Genomic DNA, 19177 nt, shown 5'->3' on the forward strand with positions numbered 1-19177 from the left:
ACATTTATTCTACACAAACATGATGTTAGGTGTTACTTCCAGTTTTATAGATGAGGATCGAAGAAGTTTAGTCATTTGCTCAAAATCAATAAATGTATCCCTTCATGTTTTACTCAGCCTCCTGTGGAGGCTGAAAACAGGTCAAATGTAGAGAAAGATTCCAGGGAAGGGAAGGGAAAAGATTGATATCCTTGTATAACTCAGGTGGGCAGCACAGAGTGACAGACAAATTCCTCTTAGGAATGTGTCCCTATGAGCTAAGTAGTAGGAGATATCGTGTTCAATTTTGTTAATTTTGATAGAACACACAGTGTATGGCTGTTGGCATAACTGATGCCATCTTGTGTCCATTCAGTTCTTCCTGTCCTTCCACTGACTCTACCTAGGGCTGTACTGTGTAGTACAACTCTTCTCTGTCATCAAGGGCTCTGTAGTTAATAGATATTGTTTAATGATCATTAGGTCTGGGTGGTCTCTATACTCTGTTAGTCTCTAAACAACAATGACGACCTTCACTGATATATTCATGGTGCCCACAAGACTAGTTACCCATTCATAAATCTTGACTTGGGAATGCACTTCCTGTTTCCAAGCATGTACCCCCAAACCCTGGGTTAACTATAAGTATAAAATTGGCCCAATGGCCCCTCAGCAGTGTGGAGTGCAGCTGTGAATGCTTCCAGATTGTCGTCTACCTCATCCTACCCTGTAAGTAAGTTACCCTGTAATAAACTACTCAATTGATTATATATATGGAGCTGCCTGCCTCATTTTTCAATATCAAGATACCTTCTCAGTTCAGTGGGTACCTTTTGTTCCCTCCGTCCTCCAACACACAAACTCATACAATTCCCTAAAGGAGTGAAGTTATTGATGAGATTCTCAGATACCTAGGCCTCATATACAAAACAAGGAGATAGATGATAAGAAGGGCCACGGATCCAAGGCACCTTTTCCCCTGACCATCTTGCAAAACACAAATGACTTCTGGTTTATAATAATTCTTCCCTATTAAGCTGCTTGTGGTTTAAGAATCATATATTCTGCCTACCTCTCAACTCCTTTACTTTATTCCACATAAACCACCAAATACACCTACTGAATACCGATGGTCTCAGCATCAAGTTGGGCAAAAAAGACATGATGTTATATTTCTGGTAAACACAAAAAATGTAACCCAAAGGGAAGGAAGATGAAGCACAGTTGTGTACAAGGTTATGAGTCTCACAGGGACACAACTAATGTTTATTTTTATATACTCAATTTTTCTTTTCTGAGCAAAAATATAACTACCGTCAGGTAAGTTTTTTCTAATGGATTTCTAGAGAGCTAAATGCTTCCATATTTAGTGGGAAATAATTTTTTTTTTCCTAATGATGGTTTTTCTGGTTTGAAATAGTCTTCCTTTAATCCTGCCACCACTTGAGCAACCAAGAAACATGCTCTCATTCTCACAGAACAAAGATTAAGAGACTACCGGCTCTAGGCAAACAGGAAAGTCCTTAGCATTTTCTCCAATGTACATAGCAAAACTCCAAACATAACAATCCCTGTAGAATTGATCACTCCCCACTGCATGGTATCAACAAAGTCATCTTGCTTACACTAAATAGTATCAGTTAGCAGAGGGGCAGAAAGAATGAAACAATTTTCTCAGTTTTGTTCCAAAGAACCTCCAAATTTTACTTTTAGGTACCTCTGACCTAAAGACAAGACTGTCTTCCCCTGATTATTTAATTTCCATTATGCCTATATCAGAAGTTAAAGCAGATGTAACGTCACTGAACTCAACAAAGAGAAATATAAACCTTGTTCTAATAGCCAGCATGGCAGCTATGCAAACAATCTGTAGAAAAAAAACAATTAACTTTGTTAAACAATAGCCATAATGTAATCAATAGTCAGTGAGAGGAGGTGATAGTCAAAGGACTGCATTAAATGAAGTGCTGAGTAGCCAGTTCTATTCTTAGGACAGTCATTTCCAAACTATGTAGCCCCAAGCTGCTCTAATGTTGCAAAAATAGTACCTTACCTTTCTGGAGATTGAAGAGACATTCAAACCAAATCTTTGCGCTCTTTCCTTTAACTTATCCAGGTTAACCTACAAAAAACATAGGAAAAAAAATATTAAAAAAAAAATCAGGGACTTCCCTGGTGGTGCAGTAGCTAAGAATCTGCCTGCCAATGCAGGGGACACAGGTTTGAGCCCTGGTCCAGGAAGATCCCACATGCGGAGCAACTAAGCCTGTGCCCCACAACTACTGAGCCTACGCCCTAAAGCCTGCGAGCCACAACTACTGAGCCCACGCGCCACAACTACTGAAGCCTGCGCGCCTAGAGCCCATGCTCCACAAGAGAAGCCACCGCAATGAAAAGCCCAGGTGCCGCAACGAAGAGTAGACCCTGCTCACCGCAACTAGAGAAAGCCCGCACGCAGCAATGAAGACCTAATGCAGCCAAAAATAAATTTTAAAAAAGAAAAAAATCAAAACAGAAAACACAGAAGGCACAAACTGTGGTCCAAAGCTAAGAGTTCAAATAAGCCTATACAACATCAAAGATACCCTATGTGTCAAATTAGGAAACTAAGCAGAACTCATCCATGCCACTAATTATTAAAAGTTCTCTCCTGGAATGCAGTGAAAGATTCAGCCCTGCCTCTTTCATTCATCAAAGGTGGCAAAAGCCTAGGGAGGGTTTAAGATCAAAGTAGGCCAAACACTGCTTGAAAAAGCAAACAAATGTCTAAATCATCACCTCCAAACAAGTCCATCATTCACAGTCCAAAATTGTTAATTCCTATACATAGCCTTTGCAACTAGTTCTTAACCCTATGCCCTAGCAAAGAGAAACTATCACTGCAGCTCTCCGTTCTTCAGAACACAAATCTACTACCAGTACCCAATTCAATTTTCTTCCTTCCTTTTTCTTGGAAGCCTTGATATAGAAGACTTATCATAAGGATATTTGGGACATTATCATTACTACTACTACTGTTACTAACTTCTACTACTACTACTACTAAAACATTTCACCTTCACTTATATTATTAAACTGTAATTCCAAGAGCAGGATTTCATAAAGCTAAACATATTTCACAGCATTTGCTTGCATTTTCTAAACATGCGGACAAGTCATAATGGTCCAGAAGGCGTACTATCCTAGTCTTTATTCTCTGGTATTTGACAGGTAGTGTTGAAAATTATCAGTACCTACAAAATAGAACTCATAAGTTGCTTCCACAGATTCTCTTGTGGTAATTAAGAGTCTGACATTATCCAAAGCCACTGCATGAGGCCCTAAAACTCCAGTACCATAAAACAAAGAGTTATATGGATTGTCCTCCAGCTAACAAAATCTACCCTTTTCAAGAGGAGTGGTAGGAAGGAAGATGTTTATAATGACTTTGAAGATGCAGCAATTTTCCTGACCTCTCAGTGCCTCAAACAATTCTTTCTCTTTAGGACATAAGACACTGTACTGAAAACAGTCACCAAACTCATATTATCTCAGTTTCCTCTGATCTGGGGAGAAGGAAATCTGTAACTTAACTAACTATACAGAGTTAAGATTTGGCTCTCAAGGTTAAGAAAAAAAAAAAAGATTTCTTACCATAGGCTTGGCATCAGATGACAGGCCTAAGGAAATAAATTTAAAAGTTTTATTTAATATTCTTAAAAGTCATAAAGGAAGCTGATGTCTTTGAATCAAGTTAGATAGCATAGAAATCATATATAGGACAAATGTCCTTTATCTTATGAAGTTAAAGAAAAGGCACAGATTACATCTAGAGACCATGTCTGCACCCATTGCTGTTGGGAACATAAAATAGTACAGCCACTTTGGAAAACAGTTTGGTAGTTCCTCAAAGTTAAACATGGAGTTTACTATATGACCTAGCAATTCTACTCCTAGGTATATACCCAGGAGAAATGAAAACATATATCCACACGAAAACTTGTATATGAATGTTCACAGCAACATTAGCCATAGTAGCCACAAAATGAAAACCCAAATGTGCATCAACTGAGGGGTAGATAAAATGTGATATATCAATACAACCTAAGATTATCTAACAATAAAAAGAAATGAAGTAATGATACATCCTAAAACAGGGATAAACCTGGAATACATTATGTTAAGTGAAAGAAGCCAGTCACAAAAGACCATGAATTGTATGATACCATTTATATGAAGGCAAACTTACATATATAGAAAAAACTTAGTGGTTGATTAGTGGGGTGGGGCAGAGGGAGCGGATGAGAAAAACTGCTAATGGGTATGGGGTTTATTTTGGGGATGATGAGTATGTCCTAATATTAGACTATGATGATAGCTGTACAACCCTGTGAATATATAAAAAACACTGAATTATATACTTTAAATGGATGAGTTGTATGATATATGAATTATATCTCAATAAAGCTGTTAAAAAAAAGAGAAAAACATCTTATCTGGACAAAAGACCAGAGTTACTATTATAATGAGTTAAAATTATGGCTTCTTAAAGCGAATGTTCTGTCCTGAAATTATCACTAAGAAGCAAATAGCATATTAGCCTGTAGGCCCAACCCCAATCTAGTCAATAATTATTTACTTAAAACTTCTCAGAATTTTATTTTAAGCAATCTCAATATTGTAATTGGTTCCCTAACTTTCCACTGTAAACTTTCAGGTATGGACTCAATTTTTACCATAACCTATGTACTAGGAACTGTTACATATTTTTATGTCCTCACTCATAAAACAGTATTTCCTTTTACATGTTGCCAAATTCTACTCTTTTAAGAGCTACTCTGTAGTTCTAGGATTATATGAATAACACTGAATGTAACCTACACATTATTTTATTGGTCAGTTTTCCTCTTCAGGCTAAGTATTAATTTTAACTTTTGCCTTTCTTCAAATAGCACCATTTAATAATATCTTTAAAAACTTCTGGGACTTCCCTAGTGGTCTAGTGGCTAGAACTCCACACTCCAAATGCAGGGGGCCCGGGTTCAATCCCTGGTCAGGGAACTAGATCCCACATGCCTCGACTAAAGATCCTGCATGCCACAACTAAAAAGATCCTGCACATGGCAACGAAGATCCTGTGTGCTGCAACTGAGACTTGGTGCAGCCAAATAAATAAATAAATATTAAAAATTTTTGTTGTACCATCACCAATCCTATTATCTCTCTCTTGATATAACTAAATGTCAGAGAATATTCTGTTTCTAAAGCATGTAGTGACAGTGACCAGAATTTTGCTGGTCTTTTATTTTTACTTATTTATTTTTTTGACTGCATCGGGTCTGATTTGTGGCAGGTGGGATCTTTCGTTGTGGTACGTAGGCTTCTCTAGTTGTGGCACACAGGCTCCAGAGCACACAAGTTCAGTAGTTAAGGGGCAAGCGGGCTCTCTAGTTGTGGTGTATGGGCTTAGCTGCCCCGCAGCATGTGGGATCTTAGTTCCCCGACCAGGGATCAAACCCGCGTCCCCTGCATTGGAAGGTGGAGTCTTAACCACTGAACCACCAGGGAAGTCCCTTGCTGGTCTTTTAAAAGGCACAGCAAAACTCTACAAGATCTTTGGAGGACATTTTCTTAACAGACTTGACACTACTAACAGGTCACTAGGAAGACTGCATTGGATCAGAAGACTACATTTAAAGTCTCTGAGGGACTTCCCTGGTGGCACTGTGGATAAGAGTCCGCCTGCCAATGCAGAGGACACAGGTTTGATCCCTGGTCTGGGAAGATCCCACATGCCGCAGAGCAACTAAGCCCACGCACCACAACTACTGAGCCTGCGCTCTAGAGCCTGTAAGCCACAACTACTGAGCCCGCGTGCCACAACTACTGAAGCCCAGGCACCTAGAGCCCATGCTCCACAACAAAGACAAGCCACTGCAATGAGAAGCCCGCACACTGCAGCAGCCCCCGCTCACCACAACTAGAGAAAGCCCGTGAGCAGTAACGGACCCAAATGCAGCCAAAAATAAATAAATAAAGTAAAAATAATAATAAAAATAAAATAAAAAGAGTAACTTTTCCCCCTAATTTATTACAAATACATATTCAATGTAGAAATTTTAATAACACAGACAAGCTAAAAGAAGTCACTCAAATTTCCACCAGAGACAATGAGTGTTATCAATTTAGTATATATCCCTCTAATCTTTTTTCCTAACCATACTTGCACTTTTATTGGGAAATAGGAACATACTACAAATATCTTATAACTTGCTTTTTCCATTTATCTGTCTGACAAATATTCTTCAGTATAATTTTAAACATCTTCATGGTCTTCTAACTGTACTATGGTACACATTTACTCAACCAATTCTCTATTGTATATTACATTGTTTCCAGTTATTGATCACTATAAATAACGCTGTGATAATCCTTGTGGCTAAGTCTTTTATCCAAGATTATTCCCTTGTAAATTCCTAGAAGGTAAAAGAGAAAAAAAAAATAAAAAGGACTCTTTTCTTCCTTTTGCCACTCACACTAGGCAATATAACACTGGACAGTACACAATAATTACATGCTAACTTGAGACATCAGAATAAAGAAGGTATTAGAAACTTCTCTGAAGAGATCCAAGTAAAGGAAAACAAATGTTGGCACTTCCTCCTATTCTCTCATAACTTTAGCACCTTCTCTAAATTGCCCAGGAAGGCTTAAGTATGGTTTTACCTAGAGCAAAGAGGTGGATATAATAACCTCTTACAGGCTTCTAGAGCTAACAAGTTTACCTTAATTTGGAGAAATGGAATCTGTTGTGCCAAAAAAGTAAAAACATAAAGATAACTTTCTCAGAAGTCTCTGTACTCTTACCTTTTGATGGAACTGAAGAAATCCCAAATCTGTAGAAAGAAAAACAAGCTAAATTTTAGGAAGCTGTTCACACTCCTGGTTGTCTGTCTCCGTGTCAAGTATACATATGGCACTTCTTGCTTGTGATCTCAAGCCTTGCAATCATTAGCTAATTCTAACAACCCCATGAAAGAGGTTCAGTTGACTCTTTTTCTCACCAAGAGTCCAGAGAATAAGTTAAAAGGTAGCCTTATCAGAACTGGGAGTAGCAGTCAGTTCCTGACTTTTACCTATTACAAAAACCCTGCTGGGTAATAAAACCCAATCTATAGCTACTACAACCAATCAGCAGATACGTTCTGAATAGAGCCAAGAGAGTATTTCTTTCCAGCAAGGCCTCTATTCTACTTAAAATCAACAACTATATTTAAAACCTAGGAACACATTCCCTCACCTTCATATTACCACGATCTCAGGTCTAAAGGGCTGGGAACACTCACCTAGCTGCCCTGGCAGCTTTCTTACTCTCCAAGCTCACAGGTACATTGAATCGTTCAGCTCTCTTCTGCATCCTCTAAGTGATAACAGACAAAAGAAGGGAAAGAGAAAAATTCAATTTCTGGTTTCCTTCTTTTAAGAGAAAAGTCATTTAGAGGTGTGTATCTCTAGAACATCGGGATTAATTTCTTAAGGTCCAAACTGAGTTATACTGACAATCACAGAGGATATCAGGTTGTATCCATCCCAGGGCTTAACTCAACAGTCCTTTCCAGAAAGCAAACACAAAAAGACTATTATTACATTCATGTCCTCAAAAACAAAAGGGAAGGAATAAAATAAAACCCGCATTCTGTATCAAGCCAAGAAGACAAAAGCTGTGTTTGACTGACCTTTGAAAATGGATCAAAGGAACAGCTTGGTTCCAACACTAGTTGTACTCTTTCAGTTAGAAATGAGGCAGCGTTGTCCTATGCCATCTCTACTTTAATAGTACAAAAAAAACCCACAGATCTTCACTGAAACCTACTTTCAGAGATCTTGAGATAGGATCCAGAGAAATTTCAATCTCACCAGCTAGCTAGTAGTAACTTAAGAGTGACATCTTCCCTTGTAACTTTTCATCTCTTCCAAGGTACAATCCTCTCAAACTCTAATCTTAGTTTGTAAACATCTTAAAAAGAGTTACCACTAAGACCAGAATACTATGCAAAAAGACTACGGCCTCAAAGGTGACTATGCCAGCCCAAATATATTCCCAAGTGTGGCCGGTAGAAAAATGTATCAATACCAAAATCTGTCAATACTGATTTTCTGCCTATGAGTAAATATTTTAAAGTGATGATACAGACAAAATAAAGGGTAAGAAACAGAAAGATATATATATATAGACTGCTCTTCTGAAAGAATACCTACCTCAGTCTGTGGTATTTCAGATGTAATTTTTACCACTTTTTTCTCTGCTGCCCTGGAAAAGGGATTTTTAAAATCAGAAGACTGATATTCTAAACCAAAACCTTTGAAGTGTATAAGAATTCACCTGAATCATGTCCTCTGTCCCATATCTCTCTACCACCCTTCAGACCAAAAAAACATGAAGCCCATTAGACCTTTAGTTCCTTGAAGTGTCGTCTACTGATAAAAGAGTTTAAATAACAGACTAAGCTACTTTGCTAGAGTATAAGAAAGTAACAAGGAAAGAAGTCTGGTTAAATATACTGAACTGAGGGAAATGCTCAAAGGACACCGGAAATCATTTCATTTACTTTTAGGAACTTTAAATGTACTTTTGGACTAATGATTATTCCTCTAACCCTCATTTAAATACCAGCTCTCAATTTTCATCACAATTAATGAGTGCTCTACAAGGTCTGGTTTCCTTCTTTTACAAATCCCTTATATCTCCCATGGGACCATAGCTCCAGCTGGAACAGTCAAAGTGGGATAAATAAAAATGCCAAAGGGAGTGGGAAGAAAAAAGGCTAAGGGGAGTTTGAATTAGGAAAACATGGTAAGTTACCAGTCAAAAGGTTTAAGAGAAAACAAAAGAGGGGGGACCAGGGGGGCGGGAGACAAAGTTCGGAAGTACTCAGGATAAATGGAAGGGCATTAACCCTCCACCAAACAACTCCCATAAAACTGTGGGTCATAACCAGTCTCATTAAGGTCCCTCATTTAGAGACATGGGAGGCTTTTGTTCCAATATCCCAGACACTTTTCCCATTTGATGCCCTGAAAGGTAGTAATGGTTTAATGGCATTTTCAGAGGAAGCAATTCTGGAACAGGAACTTATTCTCTCCTCCATCCTTTTGTTGGAGGTCCCTGGACTGACAGATAAGCAGTGGGAGCCCCCTGCTGACCATAACTAAGTCCTGCAATATTTAACTGCTGTGGCTTGAGGAGGGGGGAAAAAATCAAACTAGAAACAGAGGTATCTTTTTGGAGAAACTCAAGCAAAAGACAAAGCAAGGGGATCTCCTTTTGAATGTTCTAAGGACCTAAATTAGCCCTGTACATTCTGACTTTAAAGAAATTTCCGATTTCTTTCCATTTCCCAGCCATCTTTCCTTCCCCAATCCTCTCTGTTTTGTGCAGACAAAAAGGGACACTGAAGTTTAATGTTCTACTTGAAGTCCAATGCCATTAAAATAGCAGCCCTCTTCACCAAACCACCAGGCTAATGACTTCCTCCACATTCCCATCAGTACACTTCATGGCAGAAAGGGAACCAGAAAGAAGAAGCTTCCTTCAGCTCTGTTCCAACTCCCTCAGGCACAATTAAGCTCAAGCAATAAATAACGTCATATTCTGGGGCTCATGTGAAATTTCTTCTCTTCACTCAGAAGTTTCGCCCCTACCCATAGTCACATACAAAACATTCTCCATACTACGGGGACCCAGAATCTTTCTGTACATACTTTAGTTTAACCACTACTATCCCTCTAACAAGCAAAAACACAACCCCTCCCACACACATTTTCAATTTGTTTAGAAATTCACTGATAAAATTAAAGCCCTCTAAACAAGGGAATTACACATTTTACATATTATAAAAATAAACTACAGATTTTCAAACTTCATAATTTTTAACCCACACAGGCCAATTATCATTGTATTTATTTCATCTTCCTTCTTGCCCCATAACTCCCCAAAACATCTCTATTTTAAAGCTATCCCATCGGCCATTTCCTCAAGGCATTATATCTAAACATAAACCTCCTATGATGGATGATAACTAAATGGCTTTAGAAAGCAGTAATATTTGACAAAATCTAATAAAACATTAAATGCACATCTTCTCTAATGCAGAAAATCCATTGCTAGAAACTTATCCTTTGGATATACCTGCATCAATTTACAATTAGTTGTATGTGAACATGCACTGTATTTTTTGCAATTATGAATAATCTAAATGTCCATCAACAGGAGACTGGTGAAATTACTGTTCATCCATAGAATGGAGTATACTGTTAGCTGCCAGAAAGAATGAGATTCTAAGTTGATAACAACTAAATCTAGGTGATGGGTTCATGGGGGTCTATTTACTATTCTCCTAAGTTTTGTATATACTTGTAATATCCCATAACAACAAGCTAAAAAAAAAAAGAGACCTACCACTTACTAGGATAATTATTCTCATTTCATAGCGTTGACGTGACGATTAAATGAGAATACATGTAAAACACTTAGAACCTTGCCTATATATAACTAATTTTTTTTGGCCGTGCCATGAGGCATGCACGATCTTAGTTCCCCAACCAGGGATCAAACCTGTGCCCCTTTCAGTGGAAGCATGGAGTCTTAACCACTGGACCGCCAGGGAAGTCCCTATAACTAGTATTTAAATAAAGACATTATATGATGATATAGAAAGATCTCCATATGTGAAAAAAAAATCAAGAAACTGACAATATGCATGTACATATGTATCTGTATATGCACATATAAAATATTCCAAAAGAATATATTGAAAACCTCTGGGAAGTCAGGTGGGGGTGCAGACAAGGGTACTTAATTTTCAATTTATATATTCCTCTATGTAATGTTTGACTTTGACTTTTTACATCTATTGTCTTTTTTTTTTAATTGTCTTTTATAATTAAATGGATTAATACAGCTATGAGGAACAAAAATGTTAAAAAGGACTCAACTGCTCTTGACATGCTGGAGTATAAGATGGCCGGACATTTGCGGGGAAACCCCAAATAAAAAATGTTTATGATCGGGCTTCCCTGGTGGCGCAGTGGTTGAGAGTCCGCCTGCCGATGCAGGGGACACGGGTTCGTGCCCCATTCGGAGAAGATCCCACATGCCGCGGAGCGGCTGGGCCCGTGAGCCATGGCCGCTGAGCCTGCGCGTCCGGAGCCTGTGCTCTGCAACGGGGAGAGGCCACAACAGTGAGGCCCACGTACCGCAAAAAAAAAAAAAATGTTTATGATCAACCTTGTGTAATAATTTAAATAAATCAAGATCCACTATTCACTCTAGTACTTTGTCCTCCCCTCCTCCACTGTAAATCAAAAAGGAAAAGAGAATACAGTGTTGAGACATAACCTTGCTCAGCACCCTCTTCCCTTACAAAATTCCTTATATGCAGAAAATGTGCATGATTCTCTATACAGAAAAAGAATCATCTATTACGGTGATACAACAAAGGCTAAGAGAACTAAACTTTATCTGGGCTTGAAGTCTCTTGGTCCTAAGTATCTATTACATAACCTAGAGACAAAGTTACTTTGCTTCACTGGGACCATGTACTTGAAATGAACAAGACCTTTCTGAAAATGTATGATCTAATGAGAAATGAAAAAGCCAATGGGGGACTTCCCTGGTGGCACAGTGGTAAAGAATCCGCCTTCCAGTGCAGGGGGCCTGAGTTCAATCCCTGGTCAGGGAACTAGATCCCACATGCACGCCGCAACTAAGAGTTCGCATGCCACAACTAAGGAGCAAGCAAGCCACAACTAAACCCGATGCAACCAAATTTAAAAAAAAAAAGGGAACGTATACATTCCAATGGGAATGTATAAGAGATCAACAGTGTAACACTAAAAAATCCAGAACCGTCTGCTCTGTCCTCATTATAAAAAACGGATAGTTACACATCAACAGTTTTTTCAGGAGGTTCTTCCTCTTTGACAGGCAGTTCTATGGGCTTCGGTTCTTCTTCCTAAAACCAAATGAAACAAGATGGTTAAAATAAATCAAGAGTAAATACCTATCAAAAGAATATGAGAACTCCAAAACGAACCAATCTTTCAGAACCTTCATTCCCCCTTTATGCTCCCCTAACGAGTTAGCATTGAAGCCCTCTAATGATTGATGTTTAGCAACGTGACCAAGGCAGTGGCACACTGCCAGGCCAGTGACTAACCTTACTCTCTCCAACTCACCTCTGTTTCATCTCCCAGTACATCTTCTTCATTTGCCTCCTCTTCAGCTAAAGAATATTAAAATAATCAGGTCAAGCCCTGCTACAAAACCATCTTGATAACTGTACTTAGGCTAAAATTATAATCATTTTGCTTTCCCAAAATAAAATTCAATAATGAAGGCAGAAATGTTCATAAAATTTGCTCCACGTGGAGGAGATAAAAACTATATTCTCTACCTAACTAACATCAATTAAGAGGTTGAACTCCAGCTGCACTGAAGAACTAAACATGATGAGGTCAAACTATAACATTAATTAAAAAGTACTGTGGCAGAATTTAGTGGTGGGGAAGAATTTCTAAAACAACAAAAACAAAACAAAAAACCCAGAAGCAAAAGTACTATGCAAAAAACTTATTTTTCAGAACTAGGAAAGGGGGCTTCCCTGGTGGCGCACTGGTTAAGAATCCGCCTGCCAACGCAGGGGACATGGGTTCGAGCCCTGGTCCAGGAAGATCCCACATGCCGCGGAGCAACTAAGCCCGTGTGCCACAACTACTGAAGCCTGTGCGCCTACAGCCCGTGTTCCGCAACAAGAGAAGCCACTGCAATGAGAAGCCTGCCCAATGCCACGAAAGTGTAGCCCCTGCTTGCCGCAACTAGAGAAAGCCCACGGCCAGCAATGAAGACCCAACACAGCCAAAAAATAATTAATTAATAAAAAAAAAGATTAAGATGATATTTTTTTAAGTACAAAAAAAAAACACCCCAAAATAGGAAAGGATACCACAGAAAAAGAAACGACTGTCAAAGAAGATATTTGTATCTAAAACCAACATGGGAACGGTCACTAGAATATATGATATGCCTGCGAACTAACAAGCAAACGATGAGAACCCCAAAAGAAAAATGGGCAAAGGAGAAAGCCAAAGAACCACGAACAAAGGACATGTTTAAACTTTTTAGTAAGTAGAGGAATGTAAACTGAAACCACTAACAGATTACCAAAAATTAGGTCACTTGTTAGGACAGTGAATCCTCATGTGCTGATGATGAAATTTATACAGCAATTCAGAAAAACAATTTAGTGGTGTTTAGTCATATTAAGTATACATTTATGAACAGATATTTATTAGCAACCCCATTCCTGGGTATATACCCCCAAGACTCTCACACAGGAATATAAGGGAATATGAAAGAAGTAGTTCAGGAGTCAGTCACTGGGTGAACTAAATAAAACATGGTGAATTCTTTTTTTTTTTTTCTGTACGCGGGCCTCTCACTGTTGTGGCCTCTCCCGTTGCGGAGCACAGGCTCCAGACGCGCAGGCTCAGCAGCCATGGCTCACGGGTCCAGCCGCTCCGCGGCATGTGGGATCTTCCCGGACCGGGGCATGAACCCGCGTCCCCTGCATCGGCAGGCGGACTCTCTACCACTGCACCACCAGGGAAGCCCATGGTGAATTCTTTACATTATAGAATACCATGCAGGAATTAGAATCAATAGACTAGATGACTGCTACATCTTAAAAAAACACAGTACTGGGGATTCCCTGGCGGCGCAGTGGTTGAGAGTCCGCCTGCCGATGCAGGGGACGCGGGTTCATGCCCCGGAGCGGCTAGACCCGTGAGCCATGGCCGCTGAGCCTGTGCGTCTGGAGCCTGTGCTCCGCAACGGGAGAGGCCACAACAGTGAGAGGCCCGCGTACCACAAAAGAAAAAAACAAAAACAAACAAACAGAAAAACACACAGTACTTGGAGAAAAAAGAATGCAATAAAGTAAGGCTATGGCCTCATTGCCAATTACATAAAATTACTGTAGACCAAACAACACTACACGGTTTATAAGGACAAAGACAAAAAATATATATCAAACACATTAGAATAGTTGCCTAAGAGAGTTGGGATAAAAGGAATGGGAATAAAAGGGAATAAATTAAAATTAGAGAGGGATGATACTATGCCTTAAATGAAGTGTATGTTTGTTTTTTAAAGTGGAATTGGAGAATGTCAGAGCTAGAAGGGACCAGAGATTACTTAGGTTTATGGATTTCAAGGGTGGAGACACTTGTCTCACTTCACAGACTACAAAAGACACTTAGCCTGAAAACAGCAGCTGTCCAAAGTTACCTAGTAAATTTCTGGCTCAAGAGGAATTAGACTTCAAATCTTCCGATTCTCAGTCTAATGATGCTTGCTTTCCCATACTTCCTTGAAAATAATTTGTTGAAATAAAATTACAATGTCTTTTTAAAAGGGGGGTATTTCTTCTCATTATAACCACTATTTTAGATGACAAGAGTTTTCTTGATAGAGTTAATTAAAATCTTACATCATCAACAACCTAAAGGAAAAGAAGAAATCTTCTGTATGGCAGAGCCTAAAAATTAATCCTCTCGGGCTTCCCTGGTGGCACAGTGGTTAAGAATCTGCCTGCCAATGCAGGGAACACGGGTTCAAGCCCTGGTCCGGGAAGATCTCACATGCCGCGGAGCAACTAAGCCCGTACACCACAACTACTGAGCCTGCGCTCTAGAGCCCGCGAGCCCAACTACTGAATGAAGCCTGTGCGCCTAGAGCCCGTGCTCTGCAACGAGAAGCCACCGCAATGAGAAGCCCGCGCACCGCAAGGAAGAGTAGCCCCCACACACCGCAACTAGAGAAAGCCTGCAGGCAGCAATGAAGACGCAACGCAACCAAAAATAAATAAATAAATTTATTAAAAAAAAATTAATCCCCTCACTCACATCACTCTTTGCCTCCGCAAAGAACTCACCATGCTCTTCAAGATATGCCTGGAGCCTGTTGATGAGATCTTGTTTTATTCCCTTGGTCTCCAAACCACGAGCAAGACACTCCTGCTTTAGTTCAGCAAGCTGAGAAAAAAGAATAAAGCTTTTCCTTAATTTACAGAATGAACCTGGTGGGGGAGAAAAAAAAAGAGGTAGTTCTCACAAGAAAGAAAAAGAAATGAAAGATCCACCCAAAACTACTGTCTTAATCCCACCAAGCTTCTAGGTCCACAAAGATGATCTGCTTCCCCCTAACAATATTCAATATGCAAGAGGACTTTTCTAACAGATGGTGAAGAATAAACCTACTTTAATCAAATTCTGATCTATTCATACATTTATTACATAAGTCTTTAGCTACTTCTAAGGGGGGGGTGGTCTTTTTTTCCTGAACAATTACTGTACCAGCTCATATAAGGAAAGAATCAATCTTTAAGTAGAATATCTACTTATCTAAAAGCAGATTTTCCTTACTATCTATTATCCCAGATCCTTTACTGCAATCTACCATATACATGCATACAAGTTTGTCCACCACAGAATTAGGTAGATGTGTTAGCTAGATTAATGTCAATAATGAATCACATAAAGGATCTTTGCCAAAATGGAAAAAAATATGTAATGGCATGCCACGACATGGCATGAGTTGAAGATTTTTAAATCAGTAACTTGACTAAAGATACAACAGGTATACTTATCAACTTTGCAGACAACAGAAGGAGGAAGAATTGTTGGATTACTGACAGAACTAAAGGTGGGTGGGTGGGGATGTCAGGGGGTGTTGCTGGCTCTTCAGGGAAAACAAAAAGCCAAAATGAAGACTCAATTTAGAAGAAATAAGGTATACCTATAAGTACTACACTTATATTCAAAACTTAAATTGTTAAAAAAAACAGATGAACAAGATCTGGCTCAACAGTAACTCAAAGGATAAAGACCTCAGTCAGGGTTTTAGATAATTACAAGTGCAAAGAGGGCTAACAGTATGATTTGCTACCAAAGTAATTCTAGGTTAAGGGTAACTAAAAAAAAACAGAATCTATATATATTTTTAAATTTATTTATTTTATTTGTTTATTGTTTTGGGCTGCGTTGGGTCTTTGTTGCTTCGCGCAGGCTTTTCTCCGCTTGCGGCGAGTGGGGGCTATTCTTCGTTGTGGTACGCGGGCTTCTCATTGTGGTGGCTTCTCTTGTTGAGGCTCTTGTTGCAGAGCACGGGCTCTAGGCGCATGGGCTTCAGTAGTTGCGGCACACGGGCTCAGTAGCTGTGGCGCATGGGCTTAGTTGCTCCGCGGCACGTGGGATCTTCCCGGACCAGGGATCGAACCCATGTCCCCTGCATTGGCAGGTGGATTCTTAACCACTGTGCCACCAGGGAAGCCCCAGAATCTATATTAAGTGATTAATAGCCTTACTGGGCTCTATATTCTCATTTTAAGGAGTGTAATGACATGCTGATCCAAGGAGAACAACCAAGAAAAGGAAGGCTCCAAAAATCCTATATGCAGATCAGTGCACAGATAGATATTTGTCCTGAAAAAAGACTTTACTAGTTTCGAAGTATAGATCTAAGACCAACCAGAAGTTAGAAAGCAGATTCCTATAGAACTTTACAACTAAGGGAATATGCTGGTCAGCTCTAGAAGGTTTTCAACCAAGGAAACATTTGGAAATGGAGAGGGGAGCTTTTTTTTTTTTTTTTCTCATTGGGCATTCAGTGAGTGGGACAGGCAGGCAGGGAGGGATACTATGTGGAACACTTGTTCTACTCAACAAGCCAACAGCACCCTCTATTGAGAAACATGGTAGGTAATCACCCATTAAGTGTGGAGTGGCTGCAAAGCATAACATGGCCTCTGAAGTCAGACTACCTTGGGTTCAAATTCCAGTTTTACCACTTACAGCTGTGTAACCTTGGGTGAGTAACATAACCTCTCTGTGCCTCAGTTTCCTATGAAATGGGGATAATGCAACAGTACCTACAGCATAGGGTTGTTATGAAGATTGAACCAGCAAATACTCATAAAGCATTTACAATAGTGCTTGGCAGCTACTAACACTTTGTGTTAGACAGACACCGGTGAAGGGTTAGACAAGATCAGACAGAATGACTGCTTCTCAGATTTCTGCATTTCATAGATCAATATATTTTTAAATGGGTAGACTGATAGGGCTGCCAAGTTTTTATAGCATTCCAACCAGGTTGTGGACCAATACTTTTGTAAAGAAACAATAAAATCAATTACTAGAAAAATGATCATACACTTGGATGTAGCAGTGATGTCAAACTGCTATAAAAGTTTCTAAAAGCTTAATTTCTTTTTTAACCTTATCTCATCATTAACCAGTAACAGTTCATGGATGAGCACTGGCCTACAGATGATACAGTGAATAGTATTAATCTAGAATCTAGATTCTAAGTGATCTCTAAGGTCCATTTCTTAAGTAATGGACCTTAAGTAAGAATCTTGATCTTTCCCATGTTGGTACTTTATTTTTTCTCAGTTTCCTGGAGAACAAGTCTTTTGATTTTAGTTACACTTTTAAGAATTTTGTTGGTTATAAAAGTATTATGTTCACTGTAGAATAGTCAGAGAATTCTGAAAAGTATAGAGGAAAAAAAAGTCTTATGTAACCCTGGCACTTAGAGATCACCTAACATTTTAAATATATCATTTACTCTGTGTGTGTGTGTGTGTGTGTGTATGTTTAGAGGGTGTTTGTTTACAAAGCAATACAATTTCTTTACTTCCTATAACTCCTAATCTTCCTCAGAAGACTCTATTCCTTCTTTCTTCTCCTCGTTTAAGTAACACTAAGACCACCTAGGGAAAAGGAATGTAAATACTCAAGCAATTCAAAATTCAACTTTCTAATAGAGTTGTTCCTCCCTTCTCCTTCCTTCCCAAAACTGTGTAGATATGGACAAAAGTTTACAAAAACCTCCAGATGACAGGGAAACAGACAGTCGGTGATGGATTCTGCAGAGGATGCTGATCTGGTAGACTTGAAGCTGACAGACTGGTACAACTGGTTGTTTAGCTTGGATAGCATCCACCACTGTTGACCACTGACCTTGCTATTGCTGTTGGTAACTGAAATCTCAGTCCCCCACTGGCTCCCAGTCCCTAACCTCAGGTCTCTGGCTCATTCAGCAGTCTTCTCAGCACCTCCACGTCCCCTTCTCTGGTCAAATGAGAATGTTACATGTAGTTTTTACACACTGTTGTATTACTTTATTATTATATTATGGGTTCTGCTCCTATACTGGGACATTATTTCAAAAGGGAAATAGATGAGTAAAAACAAAATAGCTGAAAATGAAATCATTTCACACATTTCATTTGGGCACAATTACATTAGTAGAACAAAACACTTTTAAAGCCTCAAATAAGAATTTATAGGGACTTCCCTGGTGGCACAGTGGTTAAGACTCTGTGCTCGTAAGGCAGGGGGCCCAGGTTTGATCCCTGGTCAGGGAACTAGATCCCACATGCATCCTGCAACTAACAGGTCGCATGCCACTACGCCTGAGAAGCCCTTGAGCCGCAACTAGACCCGGCACAATCAAATAAATAAATAAATAACTTATAATATCAAATCTTACCCACTTTTTAAAATAAATTTATTCATTTTATTTATTTTTGCCTGCACTGGGTCTCACTGCTGCACGCACGGGCTTTCTCTAGTCGTGGCGAGTGGGAGCTGCTCTTCGTTTCGGTGCACTGGCTTCTCTTTGCGGTGGCTTCTCTTCCTGCAGAGCATGGTCTCTAGGTGCACAGGCTTCAGTAGTTGTGGCATGTGGGCTCAGTAGTTGTGACTCACAGGCTCTAGAGCACAGGCTCAGTAGTTGTGGCACACTGACTTAGTTGTTCCATAGCATGTGGGATCTTCCCAGACCAGGGCTTGAACCTGTGTCCCCTGCATTGGCAGGCAATCTCCCAACCACTGTACCACCAGGGAAGCCCAAATCTTACCCATTTTTATATGCATTTGACTTCAAAATGTTTTAAAACAACATACTGGGTTGGCCAAAAAGTTCGTTCAGTTTTCTTCCATAAGATGACTCTAGTAGTGCTTAGTTGTCTTTAACTTCATTAGAAACAATTTGGTTAGACTGTATTGTGACAGCTGTCATATCAGTGTACATTTAAAAGAAAACATCAAAACTGGTGAATTTTTGTGTAGCCATTTTAATATTGAAGATGGA

At 39.4% G+C, this 19177-nt stretch overlaps 1 protein-coding gene across 1 annotated transcript in view; it reads right to left on the reverse strand.

Moving 5' to 3' along the window:
- SARNP (SAP domain containing ribonucleoprotein) overlaps positions 1–19177 on the reverse strand; it is a 52565-nt gene that overhangs the window by 24302 nt on the left and 9086 nt on the right. Inside the window, exons 2-9 of the mRNA XM_027106573.1 lie at positions 14952–15051; positions 12196–12242; positions 11905–11972; positions 8218–8269; positions 7305–7378; positions 6826–6854; positions 3613–3638; positions 2033–2101 (exon numbers count right to left, since the gene is read on the reverse strand). Of these exons, the coding sequence (XP_026962374.1) occupies positions 2033–2101; positions 3613–3638; positions 6826–6854; positions 7305–7378; positions 8218–8269; positions 11905–11972; positions 12196–12242; positions 14952–15051 (465 nt within the window). The remainder of the gene's footprint in view (positions 1–2032; positions 2102–3612; positions 3639–6825; positions 6855–7304; positions 7379–8217; positions 8270–11904; positions 11973–12195; positions 12243–14951; positions 15052–19177) is intronic.

This window comes from Aethalodelphis obliquidens, unplaced genomic scaffold (assembly GCF_003676395.1).
Source record: "Aethalodelphis obliquidens isolate GAN/ISIS:26980383/991018 unplaced genomic scaffold, ASM367639v1 scaffold8, whole genome shotgun sequence".
NCBI lineage: Eukaryota > Metazoa > Chordata > Mammalia > Artiodactyla > Delphinidae > Aethalodelphis > Aethalodelphis obliquidens.